Below are 25,471 nucleotides of genomic sequence, written 5' to 3'. Positions count from 1 at the left end.
GTAGTTCAGGTTGGCCTCAAACTCACTCTCCTGCCTCTGCCTCCCAGGTAATAGGATTATAGGCAAGCAGCATCATGCCCTGCTAATCTATATAACATTTGCGAAACTGAAATTTTTCCTAAGTCAAATACCTACAACATGATTCTGATGGCCCAACACAAGCAAAATGCATATTAGCAGTGGACATCTCTGTTACGTCTTTCAAAACACTTCTTTGAAGCATGTCAACAAAATGGCCTTGGGGTTTATGCTTTCTTAGTTACTGAGCACTCTTTTTTAAAAACCTCATCTGGTTCCATCTAAACAATATAGATACACAAGTACACACAAAGCGCGCATCATATAACTCACACATTCATGCCGACAGACAAAAAACAAAGTCACACTATTGCCTTGGTTTTCCTTCTTACAGTACTATCACTTAACCCCAAATTTGCACATGTGAAGGTAGGATTCCAGGTTGTAGCAAGGTGAGAAATATGCATCTGTAAGGAGATTGCTTCCCTCCTTATTCTGAATTTGAATTTTCTAAAGCTTTTTTTTTTCCTGCCTTAACTTATTAGAAGTCTTAGCCAACTGAAAAGCTCTTGAGATTTTTAAGACATTTTGCACTGTGCTTAAATTTAGATGTAGCCAGTCGGAAGTTTACACATCTTATCCTGGCTCTATTGCTCAAAGTCTCTAGTATGAAAAAAAGAAACCAGTTGAGGAACAATATTGTCCCCACCAAGAAAAGCACAAAGGCAAACCATCTGTAGTCAAATTTCTCCATCTTTCTTGGTAAAGAATGGAGGTGGCAGGCAACAAAACAAAATTGTCAGCAAACAAGTTTTGACAAAAATTTTTAAATACAACAGGGTTAAAAGGACTGTTAGCTAAAATGAAGGAAAATGTAAACCCGAAAAAACTCACTGGCATTAACCAAGCAACTGGTCAGTGGGTACAGAAGGTGCTTGCTTGCATTTGTCGCTAATCCATAAAATTATCTTGACCAAAGTTATTCCAAAGAATCTTAAATTGGAGTGTGCTCTCACTTTCACAGGCCACGGCGTGTCATGATAAAAATCACCCTTTTCTTTTTGTTTTGCTTTTTTACTGGAATCGGGAATCAAACTCAGGACACATGCTTTTCAGGCAGGCGTGGCACCACTGAGATAAATACCATCACTTTTTTCTCTTTCTTTCTTTTTGGTACCAGGGATCGAACTCAGGACCTTGTGCTTGCAAGGCAGGCATGGTGCCACTGAACTAAATCCCCAGTTTAAAAAAAAAAATCACCTTTTTCTAAGTCACAGGTAACTAAAGCTTTCCTAGAGAGCTGCAAAGCAGCATAATCACTTTATTCCTGAGCAGTTAACCACCTGTGCGCTTCAGATGCACCAGTAGTATCTCTAGCCTCTTAAAAATCTCTCAATCTAGGGCTGGGGATTTAGCTCAGTGGTGCCGCCACCTGCCTCTCAAGAGCAAGGTCCCGAGTTTAATGCCCAGTCCAAAAAAAACACCACAAAATCTCTCAATCCAAACTCTTTGTGGACAAATGGTTCCAGAGCCTTTGGGCTATACTGTGGCTTGCAAAGAAGCCTCAGAAGGAAGCTCCAAGTGGCTTCATCATTATAGATGGCAATGAAACCTGCTGCCCATTCTAGAATAAAGGGGGTTGGGGCAGAAAAGATAAAAGAAACAAAAACAAACAAAAGCATATCAAAGCAAACCAAAACAAATGTCTGGGAATGTTTTCCTACTTCTGAACCTCTTCTCACGTCCATCAGGGCCCCCAAATGACCTGCAACAGGTCCACATGGCTGGCAGATGGTGAAGGTCCTCACCTCACCCAAACAGCACTGCCACCAACCACAGCCCGCACACTCACTTTCCACTTTCAGCCATCTTTAGTTCACTGTTCGCTTTCCAGCACAAAAGAAATTGGGCAGCGGACCTCCTAGGGTTGGCGTCTGCATAGTCTGTTCATTCACGTGGCCGGAGGGGGGGCTGCTTATGCCCTAGGGCTCAGGAAGCCACTTGTCTCTAAAGAGTAAGAAACCAACTCTTTAGGGCTGGAGATGGAGCTCAGCAGTGACGGCTTACCAAGATTGCAAGAGAACCTGGATTTGATCCCCAGTAAGGAAAAGAAGAGGGGGAGAGCGCAAGTGAGAAAGAAAGAAGGAAAGGACGGGAGGAAGGAAGAAAAAGAATGAGAAAGAAAGAAAAAAAGAAAGTTCCATTTTGCACACTGGTTATGCGAGAAGCCCCCTAATAAGGCAAAGCACAGCTTCAGTAGTGGAGTAGAAGTCCCAGCCGGCCAGTGGTACCCTGGGGTGGGGTCATCCCTTAGACCCCAGAACTGTGGAGCCTCGGGATGCAACTTTAGCCTGCGAGATTCCAAAGCTCAGTCTGCAGTGCCCTGGGGGGTTGGGGGGTGAGGATACCATGGCCCCGGGCCTCATCTCTTCAGGCAGAGTGACAGAAGGCAGACTTCGTATTTTGGAGTTTTAGAATTTAAATTGTCCTCAGCAAGTCTTGGATTTACACAGGACCAGTTACTCCTCTCTTCTTACCTACTTCTCCCTTTCGAAATGATGGGAACCTCTCCCACCTCTGTAGAGTAGGAGTAAATAACTTGTTCAATGGCATACTCCCAACTAAAGAGGAATCTTCCTCGGAAGGAATTGCACTTGAATCTCCTCACCCTTATCTGGCTTACATGAGACTCTAGACTTTGACTTTTAAGTTAGTACTGGATCCAGTTAACACGCTGAGGCTCTGGGAAGGGGTTAACTGCATTGTGTGTGTGAGAAGGACATGCAACAGGGCTGGGGAGGACTGCTATAGTTTGAATGAGTCCTTCATGTGTTCATGTGTTAGGAACGAACCTCAAGACAGCTGTGCTGAGAGGTGTGGCATTTTGGAGGTGATCAGATCAATTCATTATCACCCAAGTGCGCTCTTTATAAAAGAATGATTCTGGGAGAGCAGGGACAAGGGGAAAAAATGAGAACCAAGACCTGTCATGTAGAGATACAAGATCCCAACAATGAATGTAACTGTACTGTATACCTAAAATGTACCAATAAACTCAATTAAAAAAAAAAAAAGGAATGATTCTGCTAGCAAGTGCAAGGTCCAGAGTTCAATCCCCGTACCCCACCCCAAAATGATACTGTCCCCAGCTTCTTGCCCATCCAATCCCCATGGGCTGATGCAGCCCCTCCATCTTGGATTCCCCAGCCTCCACGGCTATGAGACAAATAAACTGCTCAGCCTGGATAACTCAGTCTGTAGCACTAACCCTGACTGCCTGGTTGATCCCACTCCTATGTCCAGCTCAAATGCCCTCTTCTCTATGATGTCTTTTCAGATATTTCTAATAACTGATATTTGCCGGGCCTGGTGGCACACTCCTGTAATCCTAGCACTTGGGAGGCTCAAGCAGGGGGATCGCATGAGTTCTGAATCCAAGGCCAGCTTGGGGTACATAGTGAATGCAAGGCCAGCATGAACTGCATAGCAAGATCCTGTCTCGAAAACAAATAGAGTTTTTATTCCTACAAAATACTGTTTAGAAGCAGGCATGGTGGCCTACACCTGTAATCCCAGCACTCAGGAAGGCCAAGGTAGGAGGATTATAAATTCAAGTCAAGCCTGGGCAACTTAGAGACTCAGTGAGACTGTGTCTCAAAATAAAAAATAAAAATGGGGCTGGGGATGTAGCTCAGTGTGAAGGCCCTGGGTTTCATCCCCAGCACTGCAAAATAAGTAAATAAAAATAGTTTATACCTTGAGTCTAATATAGATACTATATCTGGGGCTTTGAAACCACAGTCCTTCATTTACCTGAACCTAGGCAATACCCCAGGCCCAATCCCCAACCTTTGTCCTAAAGCCTAGCACCTACACCTACAGGCAGAGATAAGGAAAAAGCCCGAGTCCCCCTTGCAATATTCTGAAATCACAAACCAGCATACATGCTGCCAGACGCTCCAGCATGATCTATAGCAGAGAGGGTGAACCTTGTGGAGATTTTAATGATACAAACAGCCCACTACAGCATGCGTGGCATAGGGGTGCCACCATTGGTCTATAGTAACCTTTCTTCATGTGGAGCGCATTGAAGGCTCACGCATATAGACTGCATCACATCCATCCAATTATAACAGAACAAATTATGGGAAGGGACATGTGCAGCAGACACAGCTGACGTGACTCAGTGCCTTGTCACTCCTGTTGTCAGTCATGGTCTGGAAGACTCAACGAGAGCCACCCGAGAGCCAGCACAAAATTTTAAAGCCCTAAACCCTACGCCATCAGTGCTCATCCCATTTCCTTTCCTGAGCACACTGCCTGAGCCTGAGCATGCTACCACAGAAATCAAACTTTACTTCTGTTTCCCTATGTCAAATGCCACATCCAATTCTTGGTCCCTCGAGCACAAGAACCTAAAAACCCATCCAGGATGGAACCCATCAGCCACGGTAACACTTCCAGAACTTCACAGATGATACAACTGTATGGTTTTTATGTCTTGCTCACTGTTCTATGACCTCTGCCACTGGAGACTGAGTTATACAGAGTCAATCAGAGTACAGTGACACCTTGGTTGTCAAGCTCAGTTCATTCTAAATTCGTATTTTTAACCTGAAAAGTTCCAGAACTGAACATATTTTTTTCCCATAAGAAATAAGGGAAAACCAAATAGTTGGTTCTGAGGCCCCAAATTACTTTAAATTCATTTTCCAGGACGTTAACAAAGTTCATGATTTCTTTAACACTATCATGGTTCTGTTTTCCTCTTCGTTTTACTGCTGTATCACTAACTTTCTTTGGAGCCATGGTTGCAATATTTTGCAGGCATGCACACAAAGTCCTAAACACTGAGCAGTTTTTCCCAACTTTGTTATTCTAGTAGGGCAAGTTTGAGCTTACAGCCACTTGATAACAGGAGTGTCATTGAACCTGGATTATAAAAAATGCTTTATCACAGATATAACCTCATGTTATAAAATTTTATGCTTTTGTATCTTTCCCATGTGGCTCTGACCTCTAGTCAGGGGATTTCTTTAAATCTCCAGATTCTATTATAGAATCTAGAAGGTAGCAATATTTTATAAATAGTTGATGAATAAGTAATAACATGACATTAAAGATAAATTACATCTCTTAGTAATAGCTGAAATATATGGCAAACTTGCTCTACCCTGACCTTCAGGCCCCTCTGTCTCTAGTAACACCATCCTGGGAAGGAGCATCTCTCTGGTCTCCAGAGTATCTAGAAAGTCTGCCACTCCCCCCGGGTACAGCAAGGTCAGTGGGGCCTCTGGAGCACCCAAGTGCATCAATTTGAGCCCCCCCGGCAGGCTTCCATCTGTACCACTCTTCTGTGTAAGAACCTCTGCGGGCTCCTCAGTTCCCTGGCGAAGGAAGCCCTTGCCCCGAGCCCCTGACCCAACCTACAAGGATGTGCATGGCCAGCACTGCTTCCCCCAGGGCCTTTGCACTTGCTGCTCCCTGGCCCAGAATGCTTTTCTTTTAGGCGCAGGTGGCAATACTGTTTACCTAGCTCTTCACATCCTTTCTCCATCCCCCAGCAAGAGTCCCCACAACCAACACTGCAAACTGCTCTCCCCTGCTGACTGGTTTTGTCCCTGCTATGGCACCAATGTCTAGAATAGTGCCAGGCACATGGTCATTTCTAAACACAAATTTGCTGAATTCACAATGGATCTATTCATCAGAGAGGCGTTGTCAGAGTACAGGTGGACAAGGGTAGAAGAAGCAGCCACAACCAGTGAGGTTCCCCAGCACCTCTGGTGAAGCCCTGCTAGACACTGCCTGGACAAGGTGGCTTCGAGGTGGAGCAATCACAGCGTGCCTGGGGCCAGGGGTGCTGCCTTCTCCCAGGCTCCTCGGACAGCAGAGGGTGTAACAATTGACCAGATGCCTGGAGGCCATCAGTGGAAGGGTGGGGTGTCTCTCTAGTCACCCAAGCTCTAAGCAGAAAGATCCAGACAAGTTCTCACTGCAGCCACAAGGCTCTCTCTGTTCTTGCTCTTGTGCTCCACAGGCCCTCCAAGGGCCCTGCCCAAAGCCTCCAGCACAGAGCGCTGCATCACCCGCTCATCAGTGTCCAGTCAGTCACAAGACCCACTGGAGCATCTGAAAGTCACGCTTCTGTGCCTGCCTGAAGCGGCAGACACTCCGAATTCCATTCTCAGGGTTGTTAGGCAGGGTGGGATTCAGGAGAACAGGCCAGGCTCAGGACAAGAAGAGGGGAATGTGGTGACAGCTTGGATCTGCCCCAGGTTCCTTCTAACACCCCCCACCCAGAAGCGACGCACTCACCCTGAGGATCTGGGCTACAGGCACTGGACTACGGGACTGGTACCCACCTGACCATTACTATGGCCAGTCCCTTCCTCCTCTGCCACCAGAAGCCTCCTCTGAAAACTGGATTGCACCAGCCAGTCCTGCCCCAGCCCACCTAATGGCTCCTAGCCCCAGGTGACTGACAAGTGTTTGGAACAAGGCTGCTCCACATTGACAGGTGCCGTACAGAGAGAAATAAACTAGATTTCAAAGACTTGGTACAATCAACAGCAACAAGAACTAAGCATCACCTTAATTTTTTCTATTGATCACATATTGCAATAATAATATTTTGGCTATACTGTGTTAAAAGAGAAAAATTAACTTTACATCTTTATTTTTTTTGAAAATGCTAAATTATAATGTTATAAAATTAATTTTAGCTGGGTACAGTGGCGCTCACCTGTCATCTTAGCACTCTGGGAGGCTGAAGCAGGACCATAAGTTTAAGCTCAGCCTGGGCTACTTAGTGAGACCCTGTCTTAAAATAAAAAATCAAAAGAAACTGGGGATGCAACTTAGTGTAAAGGCCCTGAGTTCAACTCCCAGTACTGGGGTGGAAAAAATCAAATTACAAATGTGGCTTGCACTTGTGGCTTCCATTCTATTATCTGTAGGACAGCAATGGGATAGACAGTCTCAAAGATCACTTTTAGCTCAGGCTTTCTGTGCCTCAAAGACAGTGGTGCCCACGTGCTGTGTCCCCTGGAAGCAGATGCGGGGACTGATTAAGCTCTATTTACTTCCTATGCTCCACTTCCAAAAGTCTAGACTGGGTCTCCACTGTCAGGGGAGGAACCTCAGCCATTGTGATACAGAGTGCACTGTGGTCCTAAGGTCTGAACACAGCAGAGTTGAGAAGACTTCTTCCGGCCCCAGTCCCATGGTCCCATGGTCCCATGGTGAACTGCCTGCTGGCCTAAAGGCTCCACATCCCTTCCTACACCTCCTCCCAACCCTGGTATCTGACCCAGGTCCCTGAGGAGGGCCACCTCTCACAAGCCTCCCAGAATGTACCTGGGTGGGCAGCCACGTTGGTGGGGTGAGCAGGACAGACGGAACTGACCAGGGCTTTGTCAGCTCCTCTGGGCAAGAGCTGTGACCTGGGGAGGGCCCACTGGGACTGACACTTGCTGTTGTGGCTTATAAAATACATGATTTAGTATCACTGAGCCTCTGGCTCCCTACCTACAAAGTGAAGGCAGAGTTGTGTCATGGTGGTGACAGATAACGTAAGTGGGGCACACACGAAGTTCTCAGAATAGTAATCAGAAGTACTCCACCTACACAAAACACTACTGTCTGAAATAAGTGTGTAAGGTTTGTGTGTGAAAGTATTTTTAAAAACACTAGCAATGTATCTGTCCCTGAACAAAAATAAAAACTGTGAATCTTACACTATGTAGAACTATCTCCTGAGCTGAGAAAGTCCAGGTAATCTGGGCTTCATTAGCATTTGCTAAACACATCTTCCCTCCCCAAAGGTAAGACTTCTAGCTTACACACACACACACACACACACACACACACAACTAATTTGGGAATGGGCAGACAAAGGGACCAGAGCCCAAAGTCTCATTTTTGGGTCCTTGTCAGGGCAGAGGATCTGGACCAGTGGTTGGGACCCCATACCAGACCTCCCTTCCAGCTTTGCCACCTCCTGGCCACAACTTCCTCTGGATTAAACAAATGCCAGGAGCCTCGTCATACCCACACCCATTTCTGTCACACTACCCTGCTCATTTCCGTGATGGCAGTTACACCACAGTGTTGTAAGTGCCCATCAGACTGTGCCCCAGGAAAACAACACTTCCTACGCCTATACTGTCTCTAATACCAAACTGAATGCCTAGTATATGACAGAAAATTGACAAATATCTGAATAAATGGACGTTTAAATTATTATTTGTTCACTTGAGAAAATAAGTAAAACAACTGTGAACAGAAAGCTCATCAAGTTCAAATACCACAGACACTTTTTTTGGTGCTTTTCAGACAAGGTCTCATTAGGTGGTTTAGGCTCGCCTTGAACTTATATGTGGCTCCAGCTGGCCTTGAGCTCAACAGCAATCCTCTTGCCTTAGCCTCCCAAGTGCTGAGATTAAGGTGTGCACCCCTATACCTGTTGTGGAACTTGCTTCTAAGCGGAGCCCTGTCTAGAGCAGACCCTTTTGAAGCTGCTCCTCTAACTCAGCAGTGCACAATGCTCAAGGGTTCATGCTTTGAACAAGTCACAGACGCATATGATCCCCAGTAACCGCCAAAACCAGAAAACAACACAATGAAAGAAAGAGAAAAACAGAGAACACAATTTGATCCAGAAATTCCACTTCTGAGTGGAACTGAAATTAGGATATCGAAGAGATATTCATATACCCTTGTCCTTAGCAACATTAGTCCCAAGAGCTGATATGTGGAAGCAGACCCAGTGTCCACGGAGGGACATAGGGACAAGTAAAACACGGCATACACATAAAACGGAACAGTACTCCACTGTAAAAAGTGAAGTCTGACATTTGCTACAAAATGGACAAGCCTCAAGGACACTGTGCTACGTGAAATAAGCCAGTCACAGAAAGACAAATACTAGATGATTCAAATCACAGAGACAATAAAACTGTGGTTGCCAGAGACAGAAGGGCAGGAAGGGACTCAGGGAGTTGTTTCATAGGTACAATTTCAATTTTACAAGGTGGAAAGTGTTGTGATGACTGATGGTGCTGACAAAGGTAGCTCAGTATGAATGTACTCAACTGCACTTAAAAACAATCAAGATTAAAATATAACGTTATGATTGTGTATTTTACCATAATTTTTAAAAATCAGGAGCAGAGCTGGGGCTGCAGCTTCATGGTAGATCAGCATGCACAAGGCCCTGGGTTCGAGCCCCAGAAACCCTGCAAAAAAAAAAACCTACCAACATATTAGTGAAACATTGTAAAAGTGAACTTCTACCTTTGTATCTAGATGTATACCATCCACTTGTAAATTACTATGAACTATTATGTGATTGCTTTTTTTTTTTTAGAATGTCTTGTTTAAACAGTGACCAATGTTAAAGGCTATTAAAATAAGCCACTTTTACTAATTGGAAAGTTTTCTTTTTTTGGGGGGGGTAGCGGGTATTGAACTCAAGTCCTTGCACTTGCAAGGCAGTCCACCGAACCGCTGAGCTAAATTCCTGGCCCTAATTGGAAAGTTTTATAAAGAATTGATTAAATTTAAAGAATTAAAAAAAAAAACCTACCAACAAAGGATGGGCACATACACATGACACAAAAAGATAATTTTGCAGATGAAGCCCACACATGTAATAAATGAAAAGATACCGGTGATCAGGAAATGAATACACTAAACCCAAATGTTATCTCTCACACATCACTGATGGGAATATAAACTGATATAAAAGCTTAGAAAACCACTTCCCAGTATCAAAGAAGCTGAAGATTTATACACTTTATAATCTGGCAATCCATTTCTGGGTATATCCCAGCGTAACCCTCTCTCCTGTGAGTATATACCATTCAAGAATGCTTACTTACTGAAACAGCAAAATATGGAGACAAATATCTGTCAGTAGAGGGGTGGCTAAATAAACTGTGGTGTGTCCATACAATTGAATATTATGGGATCACTGAAATGAAAGAAATTAACCTACATGGATCATTTTGAATACACTTGAAAATATGGTGTGGTTTGTTTTTTTGTTTTGTTTTGTTTTGTTTTGTTTTTTTGAGACAGGGTCTCACTATGTAGTTGAGACTGACCTGGAACTCACTATGTAGCCCAGGCTGGTCTCGAACTCACAGCGATCCTCCTGCCTCAGCCTCCCTAGTGCTGGGATTACAGGCATGTACCACCATGCCTGGCTGATGTTAAGTTTTTTTAAGTGTCATAGGAAGATGCACAAAGTATGAACTCCCAAAAATACTATATGTGCACATGTGTAAATTGTATGCTTGCTTATGTGTATGATAAAAGAATAAAATATGGAAGCACAGCCAATGTTTTGTTTTGCTTTTTGAGATAGGGTCTTGCTATACAGTCCAGGCTGGCCTTGGACTCTATGTATCCCAGGCTGGCCCTAAACTCATGGCAATCCTCCTATTTTAGCCTCTCAAATGTCAGGATTACAGGTGTGTGCCACCAGGCGTGGCTTTTGAAATATTTTTATATTAAAAAGAAGCATAGAGATTTTGAAGAAATATAAATTTATAGGCCATAAAAGAATAAATGGGATATATCAATGTATATGAAATTTGAGAATAAAAGACAATCATCTATGAAAAAGTTTGTAACATACAGCATAACAGACCAGTTAATTCTCTGAGCCTGTAATGTATGCAAAACCACAAAGAAAAAAACCAAGAAACCAATTTCAAAGTAGATCAAGAACATGAATATATAGCTTACCATAAAGAAATGTAAATGGCACATAGGAAGACACATATATTCAAGAATTCCAGCATGAGGCACCATTTTTGCACTGATTTAAAAGCACAGTATAGGAGTCCAGAGGTACACAGTGCTGGGAGAGTGTGGGGAAATGAGATGCCTCACAGATATGTAGTAGAAGTGAAGGTCAACTATGTAGGAGGGGATTTGGCAATACATCATCAATACCCCCTTTGCCCGGGAATTCCTTTGCCAGGGATTTGTTCTACTATCTATCAAGTCTCCTACATCATCAAGATCTCTACCATGGCATTTTTGTAGTGCTAGAGATCAAACCTAGAGCTCTGACCATGCTAAGTGTTCTTCCACTGAGCTACACCCCAGCTCTTTTCTTCTTCACTTTGTGAGACAAGGAATTTGCAATCCTCCTGCCTCTGTCCCAGAGTGCTGGGAATACAAGCATGCACCACCACATCCAGCTTCACAATACTTTTTACAATAGCAAAAGATGGAAACAACTTGAAAATCTTTACATTTAAATACATCAGAGGGGGCTGGGGATTTAGCTCAGTGGTTCTGTTGCCTGCCTCGAAGGTGCAAGGACCTGAGCTGGATCCCCGGTACCAAAATTAAATAAATAAATAAGTACATCAGAGGGGGCCAAGGATGTAGTTCAGCAATGCCATGCCTGCCTGGCAAGTGCAAGGTCCTGAGTTTGACCCTCAGTACCATTAAAAAAAAAATACATCAGAGCACAGACAAGGAAATATTATGCAGCCAAGGAAAGAAGGGTGCAAATCTATTCCTGTGATAGCAATTGATCTCCAAAACACATGATTACATTTTAAAAGCCAGGTGGAAAACATTGTTCTGTGTATCTTCAAACGTGCTTTTAACAAAAGGGTTACAGGCATACATAGATACATCTGTACATGAATAATTCATTCAGGAGGGTGTAGGGGAAGAAAAAAGGTAGCTCCATTTTTAGAGGGAGAACAGAAATCTGAAATGGGAGAGACTTTTTTTTTTGTAATCATATACGCTTCGCACTGTTTAACCTTTTCCTGTGCCCGTGTGCATGCATGGGTGTGTGCCTGTGTGTGGAGACAGGGTCTCCCTGTTCCAGAGAGGCCTTGAACTTGCTATGTAGCCAAGGCTGGCCTTGTGCTCCCAAGCTGTGAGATAACAGGTGGGAACCACCACATTTAGCTATTTAACTTTTCTTAAACCACTGAGTGCAATGCAACACACTTTCAAAGGGAAACTTGCTGAAGAGAAGAATTCTTAGAGAAAATACAGAAGCTAGGATCTCATACCTCTGGACCTGAATTCCAGTTCAACCATCAGCTGTGTGCCTGTGGCCATGCCACCTCCCACATCCCAGGCCTTCTCTCAAGCAAACTGGGATTAAAAACCCAGCACTGTCTTGGAAGGTGGTCAGAAAGGCAGCTCCAAGAATCATTACTGAAGTGGAAGCAGCTGATCTCAGACCAAAGCGCATGCATCACCTATCTCTTACAGAGCTGCCCTTCTTGTCCCTTCTGTGCCTCCCTCCAAGAACAGGGATGGGAACAGTATATACAACAGGACACGAAGCCTGGCCAGGGTGGTGAGTAGAGCTGGTCCCTCCCTCTGCTTGCCAAACCATACTCCATGCTACAGTGCTTGTGTCTACATGGGAGGTTTGGTTTCCTTGTTTTCTCTTTCTTTTCTTTCTCTTTCTTTCTTTTCTTTCCTTCCTTCTTCCTTTCTTCCTTCCTTCCTTCCTCCCTTATTACCCTTCTTTCTCTTTCTTTCTACTGGGGACCAAACTCACGGCCTTCACATTAGGCTATGTCCACAGCCTTTTTAATTTTTAAATTTTGTAACAGGTTCTGCCTAAGTTGCTAAGATGCCTAGGCTGGTTTCCAACTTTTGGTCTTTCTGCCTCAGCCTCCCAGAGTGCTGGGATTAGAGGTGTGCATCACTACACCTGGCCAGGAAAGGTCACTTTTTCTTATTTCCACAAAAGCTCAGTGTGGGATAGCAGCACCATTCACAGCACTTTCCCCCTCCTCTCCTCTGCAAGGTGAAGAGAGCCCCATGCAGAGACCTGGGTGTGCTCAGACCCAGAAGCAACCCTGGAGAAGCTGGGGAGCAGCCCACCTACGTTCACCCATCTGTGTGTCACTTCCGCTCATGCTCACAAGGATGTCCTTTTCTTGACAGCTGTGGTTCCTGAGAAGCTGATTTCTGCCATCTGGTCCAGCTGTACTCAGTTCCTAATTCTAGGGCAGCTGGTCAGCACTCTAAAGGGAGGTCACCTTGTGGACCCCAGGAGAGACAGGGGCAACACCACCATCACTCCCCTCTACCTGCTGGTCTGGACTAATACCTCTATTCCAACACTGTGGAGACCCCAGATCCCTCAAAAAACAGTGGACTGGGCGTAAAGTGGAAGTGGAAGCCAACTGGACTTGTTACATGGGATGCACTGCCTTACACACTGCTGCAGTACAGTAAACAGTGACAGGACCACACTGAGGACTTTATACCCAGGTGGGACTGATGGGTGACAGAGAAGTGATGATGGGAACCATATTACAACAGCAAATAGTATTTCAGGGAAATGGGGTAGAGTGATCAAGAAATGTTTTTTTTTTTTTTTAGTGATCCTGGAGATTAAATCCAGGGCTTTGCACTGAGCTACATCCCCAGCCACCTCCCTTTGTTATATATTTTTTTCAAATATGTTCTCACTAAGTGACTAAGTTGCCCAGGCTGGGCTCAAACTTGGGATCCTCCTGTCTCAACCTCCCAGAGTACTGGGATTACAGGTATGGGCCACCAAGCTGAGCCAAGAAGCTCTTTTGTGACCAGATGGTTAGAAACACTTCTCTGAGGAGCTGGCTTTGACCTGAGACCTACATGAAAGGCAGCCATGCAAGGTCCAGGAGTAGGGACAGAAGGTTACAGACAGAGAAGTGAAAAGACCCTACACTTGTCAGATGTAAGGAACAGAACGGAGTCTGATGTGGTCACAGATGGTGAGGAAGAACCAAAAGTTGAGCGGGGAGGCCACAGGGGGGCCAGGTAGTGGAGGATGCTGTGGGTCACCCCAAGGGTCCTGGAGTGTATTCCAGGTGTTGTGAAGTCACTGGACAGTATTAACAGAGGACTGACACCACTGGGTTTTTTTGTTTTGTTTTGTTCTGCTCTGTTTTTTCAATTTTGAAGTGCTGGGGATTGAACCTAGGGCCTTGTAAATGCTAAGCAGTGTGCCCTAACCATTAAGCTACATCTCCAGCCCTGGATTAATTTTTAAAAAGTCCTTGGGCAGTTTCACAGCTACTATTCATAACTGAAGTTAATTTTTAAACTGTTTTATGTGGTAGTACTCTTTTATTCCTATGTACAGATGAAGTGTGTCACTTCTTCCTACCTAGGAGGAGCTGAGGGGACCAGAGCCCCAAGGACACCGTTCACCCTCTCCATTGCCTAAGAACACAGGCGAGCCTGGGTGCTCAGCTGCCCTGCAGCGATGGGGAGGGGCAGGAGTGGCACTTGGGAAGGCGCCCTCTCACTCTTTCCTGGTACAGAACCCAGTTCCTGGCCATCCTGACAGAATTTAGACCTGATCCTCGCTCCCTGGGTCAGACATGGGACCTCCTACCCCGACACTGTCTCCCCACTGTCTACAGGCGGCACCCTCCCTGAGAGGCCTCTCATCCCTCTCCAGGTAATGTGTACTGCAGAGCAGACAGGGATGCACTTTGGCTCACAAGAAGCCCCTTGTCACCTGAAAATATTGTACTTATTGCCTCTAATCTACCTACAGCTTAGTACACGATCGACTACAGAGCATCGCTGGTTCATCCTTGTGATGTCGGGACTGACTGGAAGCTGCAGCTTGCTGCCCCGGCTTGGTATCACAAGACAATTCTACTGCACATTGCTAGCCCAGAGAAAGAGCAAATTCCAGAATTCTAAGTACAGTTTCTACTGAATATGCATTGCTTTTGAACCACAGTAAAATAGAAAAATCCATTGATCTAAGTAGGCATGGTGGTGCACATCTGTAACCCCATCATTTGGGAGGTTGAGGCAGGGGATCGAGGCCACGCTGGCTTACAGGAGCAAAAATTCCATTGTCAGCTGGGGACAGTCTGTACCCCCAAAGACCCCAAGTGGGGAGAGTGCAGAGCAATACTCAGTCATGGGACCACAGAGGTAGATAAAATTCCAGCTTAGTCCCACCCAGGATCCCATGTCTGGGAGCAGGAGAGTTTCTCAGAACCCCTCTCCCCGGTTCCTCCCTAGTCACTCCCGCAGAATTTACACCTGCTCCGCCCCTCACCAGAACATCCCACACCAACTGTACCAAGGTGGAAACGCATTCAGGAAAAAGGAAGTTTCCGGACAATGAAGGGAAGGACCTCCCCCGAATCCCTAGGAGCCCAATAGGGTTAAAGGGGCTGAGCCCGAGAGGAAGGAGAAAGGAAAAGGGCCCGAGCAGAGGGGAGCGGAGGCCTGTGGGTGTGGCTGTGCAGTTCCTAGAAGAGAAGTGAAAACTTAGGCAAGAAAAGCAAGCCTCTATTCCCCCGCACCAGCAATGGATCATCTGGGAACGGAGGTGGTAAGCAGACCCCTCCTGGGCGGCCTCACATCTGCAGGTCACGCAGGTGAACCAGTCTCTCTCTCTCTCTCTCTCTCTCTCTGTCTCTCTCTCTCTCTCTGTCTCTCTGTCTCTCTCTCTCTCTGTCTCTCTGTCTCTCTCACTCACACACACACACACGCGCACACGCACACGCACACGCACGCACTCGACCCACCTCTATCACCCTCTGTCAATACAAGGGCAGGGGAGAGGTGGCTGTCTCTAGGTGTTGACCAAAAAGACCAGACCCTGTAGCCCAAGCAGCTCTTTCATGGAGTAGAGCAAGTGGCCCAGGCCATCCCTTAGCCAGGACCCAATGGGGGAGGTGACTGAGCCCCTGCAGCCCCATCACAACTCAGAGCCAGGAGGCACAGTGACCCTTCCCAGGCCAGCTCTGTCACAAGAATAGCCCCACAGCAATAACTTGTACATACTTCTCAGAGCACACCAACAACACAGTGGCCACACACACATACACACAGCTCTCCCATTGCTCCCTCTTCTCTGCCCCCCACTGCACCCCCACATACAGCATCTGGGCCTTGCTGGGCCCCCTTGGCCAGGGCGCTGTCTTCGCCCATGCCTCAGCAGGGCTACGTGCTGCCTGCTGCTTCTTTCAACTCCAGCTCTGGTTGCTGCTACTTGTTTGTCAGTCTGCAGGTCCCTGGAGCTATCGGCCAGCAGCCTGGAGCTTCAAAGGAGCAGGCAGTGGTTACACTACCCTCTGGGGGCTTGTCCTGCAGAACCCAGCTCCCAGAAAGAGTCTGGCTGGGCGGTGCTCAGAGCCACTGAGGAGCAGACTGCTGGGAGCCCTGCAGGAGAGCAAACCAGGGGAAGATGCCTGGCAGAGGCCTGGTCAGGCACCCCAGCCTTGCTGAGGGACCACAGGTGTGGAGCTCTGCCTGTAGCCCCTGCTCATGGCCACATACACAGCACAGACTGCCTCCTGTGAAAGGCACTCCCCGCCCCAGGGCCCACAGCAAACTTACCATCTGCCAGGCTTCCCTGCACCTTGCCTTATCAGTGGAGAGGGGTCGTCCTCTGGTCCCACTGAGAACTCAAGCCCTAGATTCCTGGCTCTCCGTGCTGCCCTTCCTATGTATTCATACCTGGCCCCAAACCTGGAGGCTGCAGCAATTCCAGGATCTTCCCAGCTCCCAGACCTAGGGGAGGTGACCTGAGAGCAGGCCTCTGGTCAGTCAGAGCCTGGGACCTGAGGATCCCAGAGTCTGGGCTACACTCCATACCAACCTCTCCCTGGAGCAGTAGGTCCTCAGCCCTACAGAATGCCCCCTAGTCAGGGACCCCAAATCTACTCTAGGCACTGTCAAGGGTCAAGCCAAGGGCCAGAAGCCCACCTGCTAGGTGAAAGCCAAGCCCTGGATAAAGTCCAAAGATCATGGCCAGTCCATCCCTGCACCCCAGGAACTGAGCACCACTCTCAGGGCCAATTTGAATACAGAGGATCTTCCCTGGGACATGTGGGGCCAGAAAAAGACTCCAAGCAAGACCCTGAGACGTGAAGAAGCAGCAAAGCTGAGACAATCCAGGAGAGGAGGCCCCATCCGAAGGCAGAAGACACCGGAGACCCCAGCAACCCTCCAGACCTCTTCTGAGTGTCTGTCTCCTGCCCAGGACAGGCCGGAGGGATCAGACCAGAGCACACAACCAAGCCTGGCCTGTTTGCCTGGTCTTGCTGGGCTGTCAGTCCAGCCAATCCAGGAAGGGAACATTATTTTCCCACTCTGTTTGGACAGCTGCAGGGATAGCACCGGTGAGAAGAGGTCAGGATCACAATGAGGGATGCAGAGTACACCACAGGGCATCACCAGGGTCACCAGGCTTTGAGAGTAGCATGGGAGTTTGCCTAAGGGAGGTGGAAAGGGGCCTTGGCTGGCCTGGCAGGGCACAGGGGATGGGGTAGCTGCTCTACACCAGAGCCCTAGAAAGAGGGTGGCCACTGGGGTTCTGTGGGCAGAGCTAGCCTGGAAGAAGACAACAGAAGTCCAAGGGCAGAGCAGGAAAATGATTCCCTGTACTATGGAATTTGTTCAATTAAAGGGTGGGGCCAAAGACCAGCTCCTTGTGCCCAGCCCCGAACCCTTCCTGGCCTCACTCCCAGGCAGTTCCCACACCCATCTGCAGGACTGGTGGGAAGAGCCCGAGAAGAAGGAGACAGCATCAACAGGCTAAGGTCTGGGTACCAGGCGGCAGGAAGTGAACTGTGAGGTTAAGACCAGTGTCTCTCTTCCCTTGTCCCACTCTCTCAATGGTCTCTGTCCCCAGGCCCTGTGCCCTTTCTAGCCATCCCACCTTAAGTGTCTCTGGTCTCCATCTCCATCTCCACCTTTTCTTGCTGCACCACCCTCCCCTGTTATGTAAAGGGCCTCAGAACACACAGAGAGCTTTGTTGTCAAACCAAATCCATACGGAGCAGGAATCAGCCAATGCAGCTGTTCCCCATTCCCTCTGTCTTGGCAGGGTTGAGACTCTGGGCAGGAAGCCCCCATACGCCTCCATTTAGGGAGAAAAGGGACAAACACTGGCCCCAGGGCCCCCAGGCAGCTGAATGGGTGGCCAGAGATCAGTCACCATTGCGTGGAACTACAGCAGGAGACCAGCTGGCCCCTGAGACAGGACAAAGCCACATGCAAAGCCAGGTCACAGACCACAGAAAGGCAAATTCTGGGCTAGGGGCTGGCAACACGAGTGCCAGACCCTGAGGGGAAAGGGTGTAAATTTGCACAAGTGCACCCTGTGTTCTGTCCCCACACAGAAGCATGCTCACATACTCTCTTGAACACACATAGCTCGTATGCACACTCATCCACCGCATGCTTACAGCCACACAAGAACACACAGATGCAGTACATGCATCAGCCCAAGCACAGCAGGTGTGCTCACCTGGCAGGGATCTGAGCAGAACCCTCCTCTCTGCTCTGGCCAGCTCTCTCCATCCTAGCAGGTACCTCCGGGGGAAAGAGCTGGAGAGGGGAGGGTGGAAGTCAGGCCAGGAAGCTCTGCCCACCAGCCCTTCTTGGGAGATCTTCAGGCCGCAGGCCCATGAGGGCCCACCTATCTGCCCAAGATGTCCACGGAGGAGGGTGAAAGTCCAGGGAGTGGCACTGAGGGTCAAAAGACTGAATTTATGGGCCGCCACCATCCCTTTACCCACCCAATCTTCCCAACTATTGGCAGAGCCATTCTGCTCTGAGATACCAGAGCTGCTGGCATGTGGGGCTCCAGCTGGGCTTGCAGCAGAGGCTCCCCTGAGCATCCCTGGCCTCCAGAGAACCCAACCCAGCCTCCCCCTATGAGGACAACCTGACTACTGAGGCCTGGGGTGCGAGGGGAGCGAGATGGACAAAGGGAAGGAAAGAAAGAGGAAGCAGAAAAACCACAACAGAAATGAATGAAAAGTTGAGAGGGAAAAGCAAAGAAGACAGAAAAGAACTGAAGAAAAAAAAAAAAGAGAAAGAGGAATGGACCAGAAAGGGGAGAAAGAAGAGGGACAGGAAGTCTGGAGAGAAGGGTCCACTGCCCCTGAAGACAGTCTCCCCTACTCCAGCAGCATGCCTCCTCTCCCAGCCCCGAGGACCTGACTTTCTCAGCTGCGCACAGCAGACCCATCTAGTCCACTGGAACAGGCATTTCCAGACCACTGACTTAGCCCACCCAGTCCTAGGGCCCTACCATGTCCCTTGTGTGTGGGGGGGTGCAGCCTCAACAATCCCAGACCCGGAGAAGAGACAGGCTGATGAGAGAGGAACAGTACATGGTGGGGCTGGATGTGGGAGGGAGGGGCAGAGAACTGGCTGGGGTCACTCCTAAGGCTTACCACGAACCAGACAGGGCCCTGCCTCCTCCCTGCCTGTGACCTTGAACAATTAAGCGACTTTTCTGAGCCTTCCCTCTATCAGTGGCAAAAAGCTACTGTGTGCCAGAGTGCTGCTAGGCGCTTGGAGATACAAAAACGAATGAGACAGTCATGGGTCCTGCCCAGTCACCCACCTCCAAGGTCTCTCCCAGCTGGACAAATGTTTGTCTCACTTGTATGTCACAATCTCTGCAGTGGGGCAGATACTGTTATCTGAACCCAGTGAACCCATGTGCTGACTGAAAACCCATTAAGTCTGAGACCTACCTGAGGGCACACAGCTGGACAGAGGGGAGACAGAAGCACCTACCTGGTCCTCTGCCCTTCTTTCTCTTGGCCAAAAGGAAAGCACTCTTCAGCCTCTCGGCCCCACCCTGGACTATCAGAAAGGAGACCAGCCAGCTTTTATAGAGCAATAGGTTCCAGCCCCTGAGTGTTATATGAAACACTATCTCATTAAGGAGTGTTCCTTTCCTGGAGTACTAATCAAAGCCAACAAAGGCAGGCAGCTCTGTTCAGTCAAAGTTTTGCAAGGAGGGAGAGGATGAAAACCTGCAACCTCTTCAAAGAATATGAATCTCCTGGCTCCACACCACCACTCCAGGCCCTGCCCAGGACCACCCATCCTGGGTTCACCTTGGGCCCTCCTGAGGTCCATTTGGAGCTCAGGCAGCTCAGGGTCATCTCCATACCACAGAAATGAGACCCACGCAGAGTGAGGAACACAGAGGGAGTCAGGAAGCCTTTACAGAACAGGGGTTCAGGGACAGACACTGGCAACACAGAAAGGTCATTACTACAGGTGCCCAAGCCATATGGGGCACAGGCAAGGAGGCGTGGATACATCTGCCCTGCTTCAGGGAAGCTGAGAGCACTTACTTCGACCAAATAAAGAAAGCCAAGAAAACTTCTGCTCCAGTTAAAAAAAAAAAAAAAAAAAAGGAAGTGGAAAGCCAGTATATAGAAGGAATAAAAGTAGAATTGTTAACCAGGTATAGTGGCATACACTTGCTGGGAGGCTGAGGCAGGAGGAGTGAAGTTTGAGATCAGCCTGGGCAATTTAGCAAGATCCTGTATAGAAATAAAAAATAAAAAGGGCTGGGGATATAGCTCAGTTGAAGGCCCTGGGTCTGATCCTCAGTACCACAAAAAAAAGAGAGAGAGAGAGAGAGAGAGAGACCCCTTACTCCACAGATACCATCCAGGTGAGCATTACACCCTCAGGGATGTCTTTCTTGGGCCCCAAATATGGAGAAGGCTGACATGGGACTGGAGGTAGCACTATTAAGACCAGTCAGCTCAGGGGCCTGGAGGTGCCTGGAGAGTAGTGACAGGGGCAGAAATGCCATCCGCTGAAACTGGGGTGCCCTTTTCAGGAGCTTCCCCTCTGCTGTCTGTCACACAGCTCAATGGCAAAGGGAAGCTCTGTTCTTTTGCCCTCAGAAGAGGAGGAAGCAAGGCTGGGACAGCGAAAGGCAAAGAAGACCTGAGCTGCATTTTCCGTTCATTTATGAAACAAATATTTGTTGAGCACTTATTATTTGCGAGTCATCTTCTAGGCATTAAGAATATAGCAGTGAACAAGCCAATTTCCTGGGGCTCACATAAAAATCCTCAAATATCAGAGAGGAAAATGCCTTAAAAATGTTCAACTCATTCCACACCCCAGACATGCGCCAACCGATGCTGGCATCCCCTCCATACTGTCCCTGTCAAGGTCACAACACTGCTCCAAGATCTGAGATGACAGGGAACCCCCCTTCCCCCACATTAAAATGCTCCTGAACCTGCAGTAGCACCCTAAGGACCCCGCTGCTATCTTCCCATCCTCTGTGGAATCTCGGGCAAGGGCATCAACAGAACATTAACGCACGATTAGTGCAAATTTTATTTATGTTGAAGAAAATGTGAGGCTCTGACCCTGGTTCTGTGTCAATAGCTTGGAGTCAGATGAACTGAGGAGCTCCTTTCTCACACACCCAGAGATCCCAGGGTCCCTCAGGCTCTGCCACCAACAGTCCCAGCATGGCTTCCAGCCCAGGATCCCCGACAATGGGAACCCTGCTGGCCCTACTTGTCTCCTGCCTGCCATCTCTCCACCGGATGTGAACAACCTCAAAGGAAGGGGGAGGGCTGTGGTTGCTGAGCCCGTCTGCAAGACAGAAAGGGAGCTCTTACTGGACAGAGAACGGGTCTTGGGCGGGCCCTTCTGGCCTTAAACGAGCCGGAGACGGGGCAGGAAGGAGGGCCAGGCAGCTAAGTGTCGCCTACCTGGCAGGAATCTGGGAATGCCAGTGCTGGAAGCAGCCACCGCGGTGGGTTCCCTGTGCTCGGACCCCACTAGGGCTCCACCCTTTCCCCACGTGTCCCCGTGGTTGCCGGATGAGGCCTTGGAGCCATGTGGGCGGCCGGGAGTGCCTTTCCAAAGCAATAGGAGCCAGCAGGCAGACCAGATGGAAGCAATTACCAGCGGGAAAGCCGGGAAAGCGGAAAGGTGGGGGCTGGGAGGGGCCAGCAAGGAGGGAAGCAGGGTAGAGGGAAAGAAGGGGTGAGGAGGACAACCCTGGCCTATCCAGCTGAAAGGGCTAGGAAGCCCAAGCTCAGGGTGTGAGCAGGGCAGGATGTAGGTGGTGACACAGGGAAGCCTAGGTTTGTGTTTGCCTTTGTCACTTTATCACTGTGCCCTTGGGCAAGACCCTCACACCTTTGAATCCAGGGCCTTTTTCTTTTTGATCACAGATCAGACAGGTAGGACAACCAGTTCAGGGGCACAGTGGAGCACCAGACTGAAAAGTGCAGGTTTTGGAAAAAGGCTTGGTTGTGTCTGGCTGTTTAAGAGATGTGTGACCTCGGCTCAGTGGTTAAATCTTCCCAGCCTCCACTTTTTCATTTATAAATGGGTTTAAGATGTGAGACTAATATGAAGGGATGCAAATAAGTATCTAGCACATTTTTTTTTTAAATTTCTTTAGGCTGGGCATCTAATAAGTGCTTGATGACAAAGGTAACCCTCTCTGATATCTGCTAAGTCCCTTTTCATTATGACTCTTACGCTGCTACACTGGGGAGGCTGGGCACAAGCAACGCAGCCATGGCTGCACCCTGAAGCAGGGTCCTGGGCCCAAGATGGAAACACAAAATGCACGTTGGCTCAGCCCTCTCCAATCTGGAGCCTGAACTCTTGCAGCTGCCTCCCCACTAACAAGAAAGCAAAATCCTAGAGTCCTGAGCCCTGATACAGGCCTGACTGAAGCTGCAGGTGGGAGGAAGGGACTATCCTATCTTACTGCTCCAGCTGTTTCTGGCTTCTGCAGCCCAGCCTTCCTCATAATCAAGGCCCAGGTGGGAAACTGAGGCCCTAGAAAGACCCATACCTCACCTCAGTGTGAGCAGCAGCAACCTTCTACCTGCTGGGTCAAGAGCAGAACCCAAAGCTTCCGAGTCTGGGCAATCGCACCATCCTTCTACACAGCAGCCTTGGGGTTGGGGCAGGCTGAGACAGGATGTGGGACCAACCAGGATTTAAAGAAGGCCCACACCTCTGGACATTCACCCTCTCCACCCAACATAACCGCTGTGTTCAGGCCCCTGCTGGACTCAGGATCTCCGGTTAGAAGCCCCCCACACCCCTGCACCTAGCTGAGGCTGGAGTGTCACTTGCTGCTGCTCCCACTAACTACTACATTTGGCCACTTCCTTCAAGTGCATACAGGAAGGTGGTGGGGTTAGGGGAGAGCCTGAAGCCAGGGTGGGCAGATCCTGACCAGGAGTGCTCAGTACTCTCCTGCAGAAGCACTTCTAAGAAGCGGGTGATGAAGGGCAGAGGTGGACTAAGGCTGCACTCACTCAAACTTGTCCCTGTCATTGCCTCATGACAACCAAAAGCTTTGGGTCAAGGCTCTGGTCTTGACAAGGAGGTAGGATCCTGAGGGTCCACAGGACAAGAAGCAGGCATCAGCTTGCTGCAGGGAATGTACCACATGACAACGAGTGAGAAGTCAGGAAGGGGAGCGGGTGCCAGGGCTGGGCAGGGAGCGCCCCTTCCCACCTGCCATGACCTGTGATGCCCAAATTCCACATCAGGATCATCATTTACAGGCTTGCCCTTCTCCCCATCCATGCTCTCCAAGGTCCTCTTCTCTCCCTCTCCCTCCACATCAGGCCAGGCCCTAGAACCTGGTTGCGAGCAGGTTCTGTAGAGGATCTCACCCCTTCAAAGGACAGTGCAAACCTGGAGCACTGAGAGAAGGTGTTTCCAACTCCACTGGGCAACCTCTGGAGCAGCTACTCTGAGGAGAGACCTCTCCCCCACCCCCTGACCAAGCAAGGGCAGATGGAGGGGCGCGGGATGGTTTAGAAGGGGGCTGGCCTCTCTGCTCCTCCCTGATTGGGGGTGGGAGGTCCTTTCCAGGATTTCTGACAATTCCAGAAAAGAGCAGATTCTTGGTTCTACCCAGAAAACAAATCCTAGGAGTCGGAAAAAGCTGGGAAGTGGAAGTGCTAAGGCACTGTGCTTAATTCTAAGCAGAGGGGTTGAGTCACTGCTTCGGGGAAGACAGTGCAGAAGGTGCCAGGGGCTTCCTTGGCCTGGCCCTCCACTGAAGGGGAAGGAGTTGCTGTTGCCTTTCAGCAGTGTATCACTCCCAAGGAGACCAAGCTTCTCAGCCCAGAAGTCCAAGCAGGTGACTCCTACTTTACTCCCCTTGGCCCTTCATTGAACATCAAAACTCAGGGCCTCTAGCATGCTAGGCAAAATCTCTACCAGTGAGACAAACCTCCAGCCCTAAATCTGCTTTCCTAACTTCTCTCTCATCCCCTTCTAACCACCCTTGTTACCCACCCCACCCCCAGCTCCCAGCTCTCCCTCAACTTCCTGGTGAAGTCCAGGTCCCATCAAGCAGCCCAAGATCCCCACCTGGTGCAAAAGGATAAGGCTAGGGAGCACTCAGAGTGGAAACAGAAGTGGAGCAGGAAAAAGTTTAGAGGAAGCTGGGCCACCTCAGCCTGGACAGTGTATTCCCAGATCAGCTCCCAGCAAAGCAAATCAGCTCCACAGTTCACTTCTAGGCTCCAAAAGGGTGGCACCTCCCAAGTAACCTCTCTAGAATTACAGGGCAGCTTTGGAGACTAAGAGTGTGGGAGAATTATTTCTGCGAGCCAAGACTTAAATACCTCTTCCACAGTGCAGCACTTTTGAAGTACTTAACTCAGATCAACTCATTTCAAACATGGGGGGCAGGGGCCAGGGCCTATGGAGGCAGATAGGAGGGTGGGTCTGGAGGACTGGTGTGGCACAGTGGCATGGGCTTGTGCCTCTTATGACAACACAGACTGTACCAGGCTCCTTCCCAAGGTTCCACAAAGAGTAAGACTGCGAGAACTTGGCTTCAACACTGTGCTTTCCTCCAGTTGTAGAAAGCACAGACTTGGGGGAAGGGGGCTCCAGCCTGTGGGTGGCCATGAGGTCAGACAGGGCACCCAAACACTGCCTACACCCTCAGATTTCTGGCAGCCGCCCCCTCAACCATTTTCTGGAGACCCAGTCTGAGGAACGGAGGTAGTAGCAGCAATATACATCGGGCCTCACACAGACGAGTCTCCAGCAAGGGCCATGCCTCCAGCCAAGGCCGGGAATAGAGGGGGCAGTGCTGGCAGACATGTTGGCAGCTCAGGTTGGCAGGAGGTCCCTGCCAGCAGAGGCCCCAGGGAGCAGTAGAACAGACAGAGGAGCAGGGTTCGGCACCTAGCTCTAGACCACCCGACCCCAATCCCATTCCTCCCTAAAGCCTAACACCCAGGCAGCTCCTGGCACGGTGGCATAGGCGCAAAGACCCCCACAACGTGGCCTTGGTGCCCTGGGTATACCCAGCCTCCAGCTGGCAACCCCACCTTTGGGCTCCGCGACCCTGCAACTCCTGCACTGAGAAACCTCAGCAGAACGTGTCACCTCCAGCTCACATGTCCCGACTTGGTGGGGACAGTTGTGGGGGCACCCAACGTTCAGCGGATGCTGGAGGGGGAACAGCTCTTCAGCCCAGGCACAGGGGTAGGGGTAAAAACTTTCCCGGGAAGAGGACTGTCCCGCCTGCTCGCTGCTCCAAGGAACCTAGGAGAATCGGGCTTCCCGCGAAAACCTGGTCCTGGGATAGGAACCCCGCGCAGCAGCAGTCCTCCAGGCTGTGGCCGCCCCACCCGGCCCAGAG

The 25,471-nt window shown here is 49.1% G+C and overlaps 1 protein-coding gene across 4 annotated transcripts in view; it reads right to left on the bottom strand.

The window, feature by feature from the left end:
* Positions 1–25,471, bottom strand: part of St3gal4 (ST3 beta-galactoside alpha-2,3-sialyltransferase 4) — a 44,110-nt gene that overhangs the window by 16,241 nt on the left and 2,398 nt on the right. Inside the window, exon 1 of one of the 4 annotated variants that reach the window (XM_010628639.3) lies at positions 23,115–24,066. The exons of 1 other annotated variant lie outside the window; for it this stretch is intronic. Coding sequence is in view for 1 of the 3 variants with exons in the window: in XM_010628636.3 (XP_010626938.1) it covers positions 15,922–15,972 (51 nt within the window). In the remaining 2 variants the exon portion in view is untranslated. Of the gene's footprint in view, positions 1–15,921; positions 16,375–18,295; positions 18,376–23,114; positions 24,067–25,471 lie in introns of those variants that run through there. 2 more of the 4 variants (XM_033764427.1, XM_010628636.3) reach the window with 2 other exon arrangements.

The sequence above is a fragment of the Fukomys damarensis genome, unplaced genomic scaffold (genome assembly GCF_012274545.1).
Source record: "Fukomys damarensis isolate Sample0158 unplaced genomic scaffold, DMR_v1.0_HiC HiC_scaffold_16, whole genome shotgun sequence".
In the NCBI taxonomy this organism is placed as follows: Eukaryota; Metazoa; Chordata; class Mammalia; order Rodentia; family Bathyergidae; genus Fukomys; species Fukomys damarensis.
This window is presented reverse-complemented; position numbering and strand designations above follow the sequence as displayed.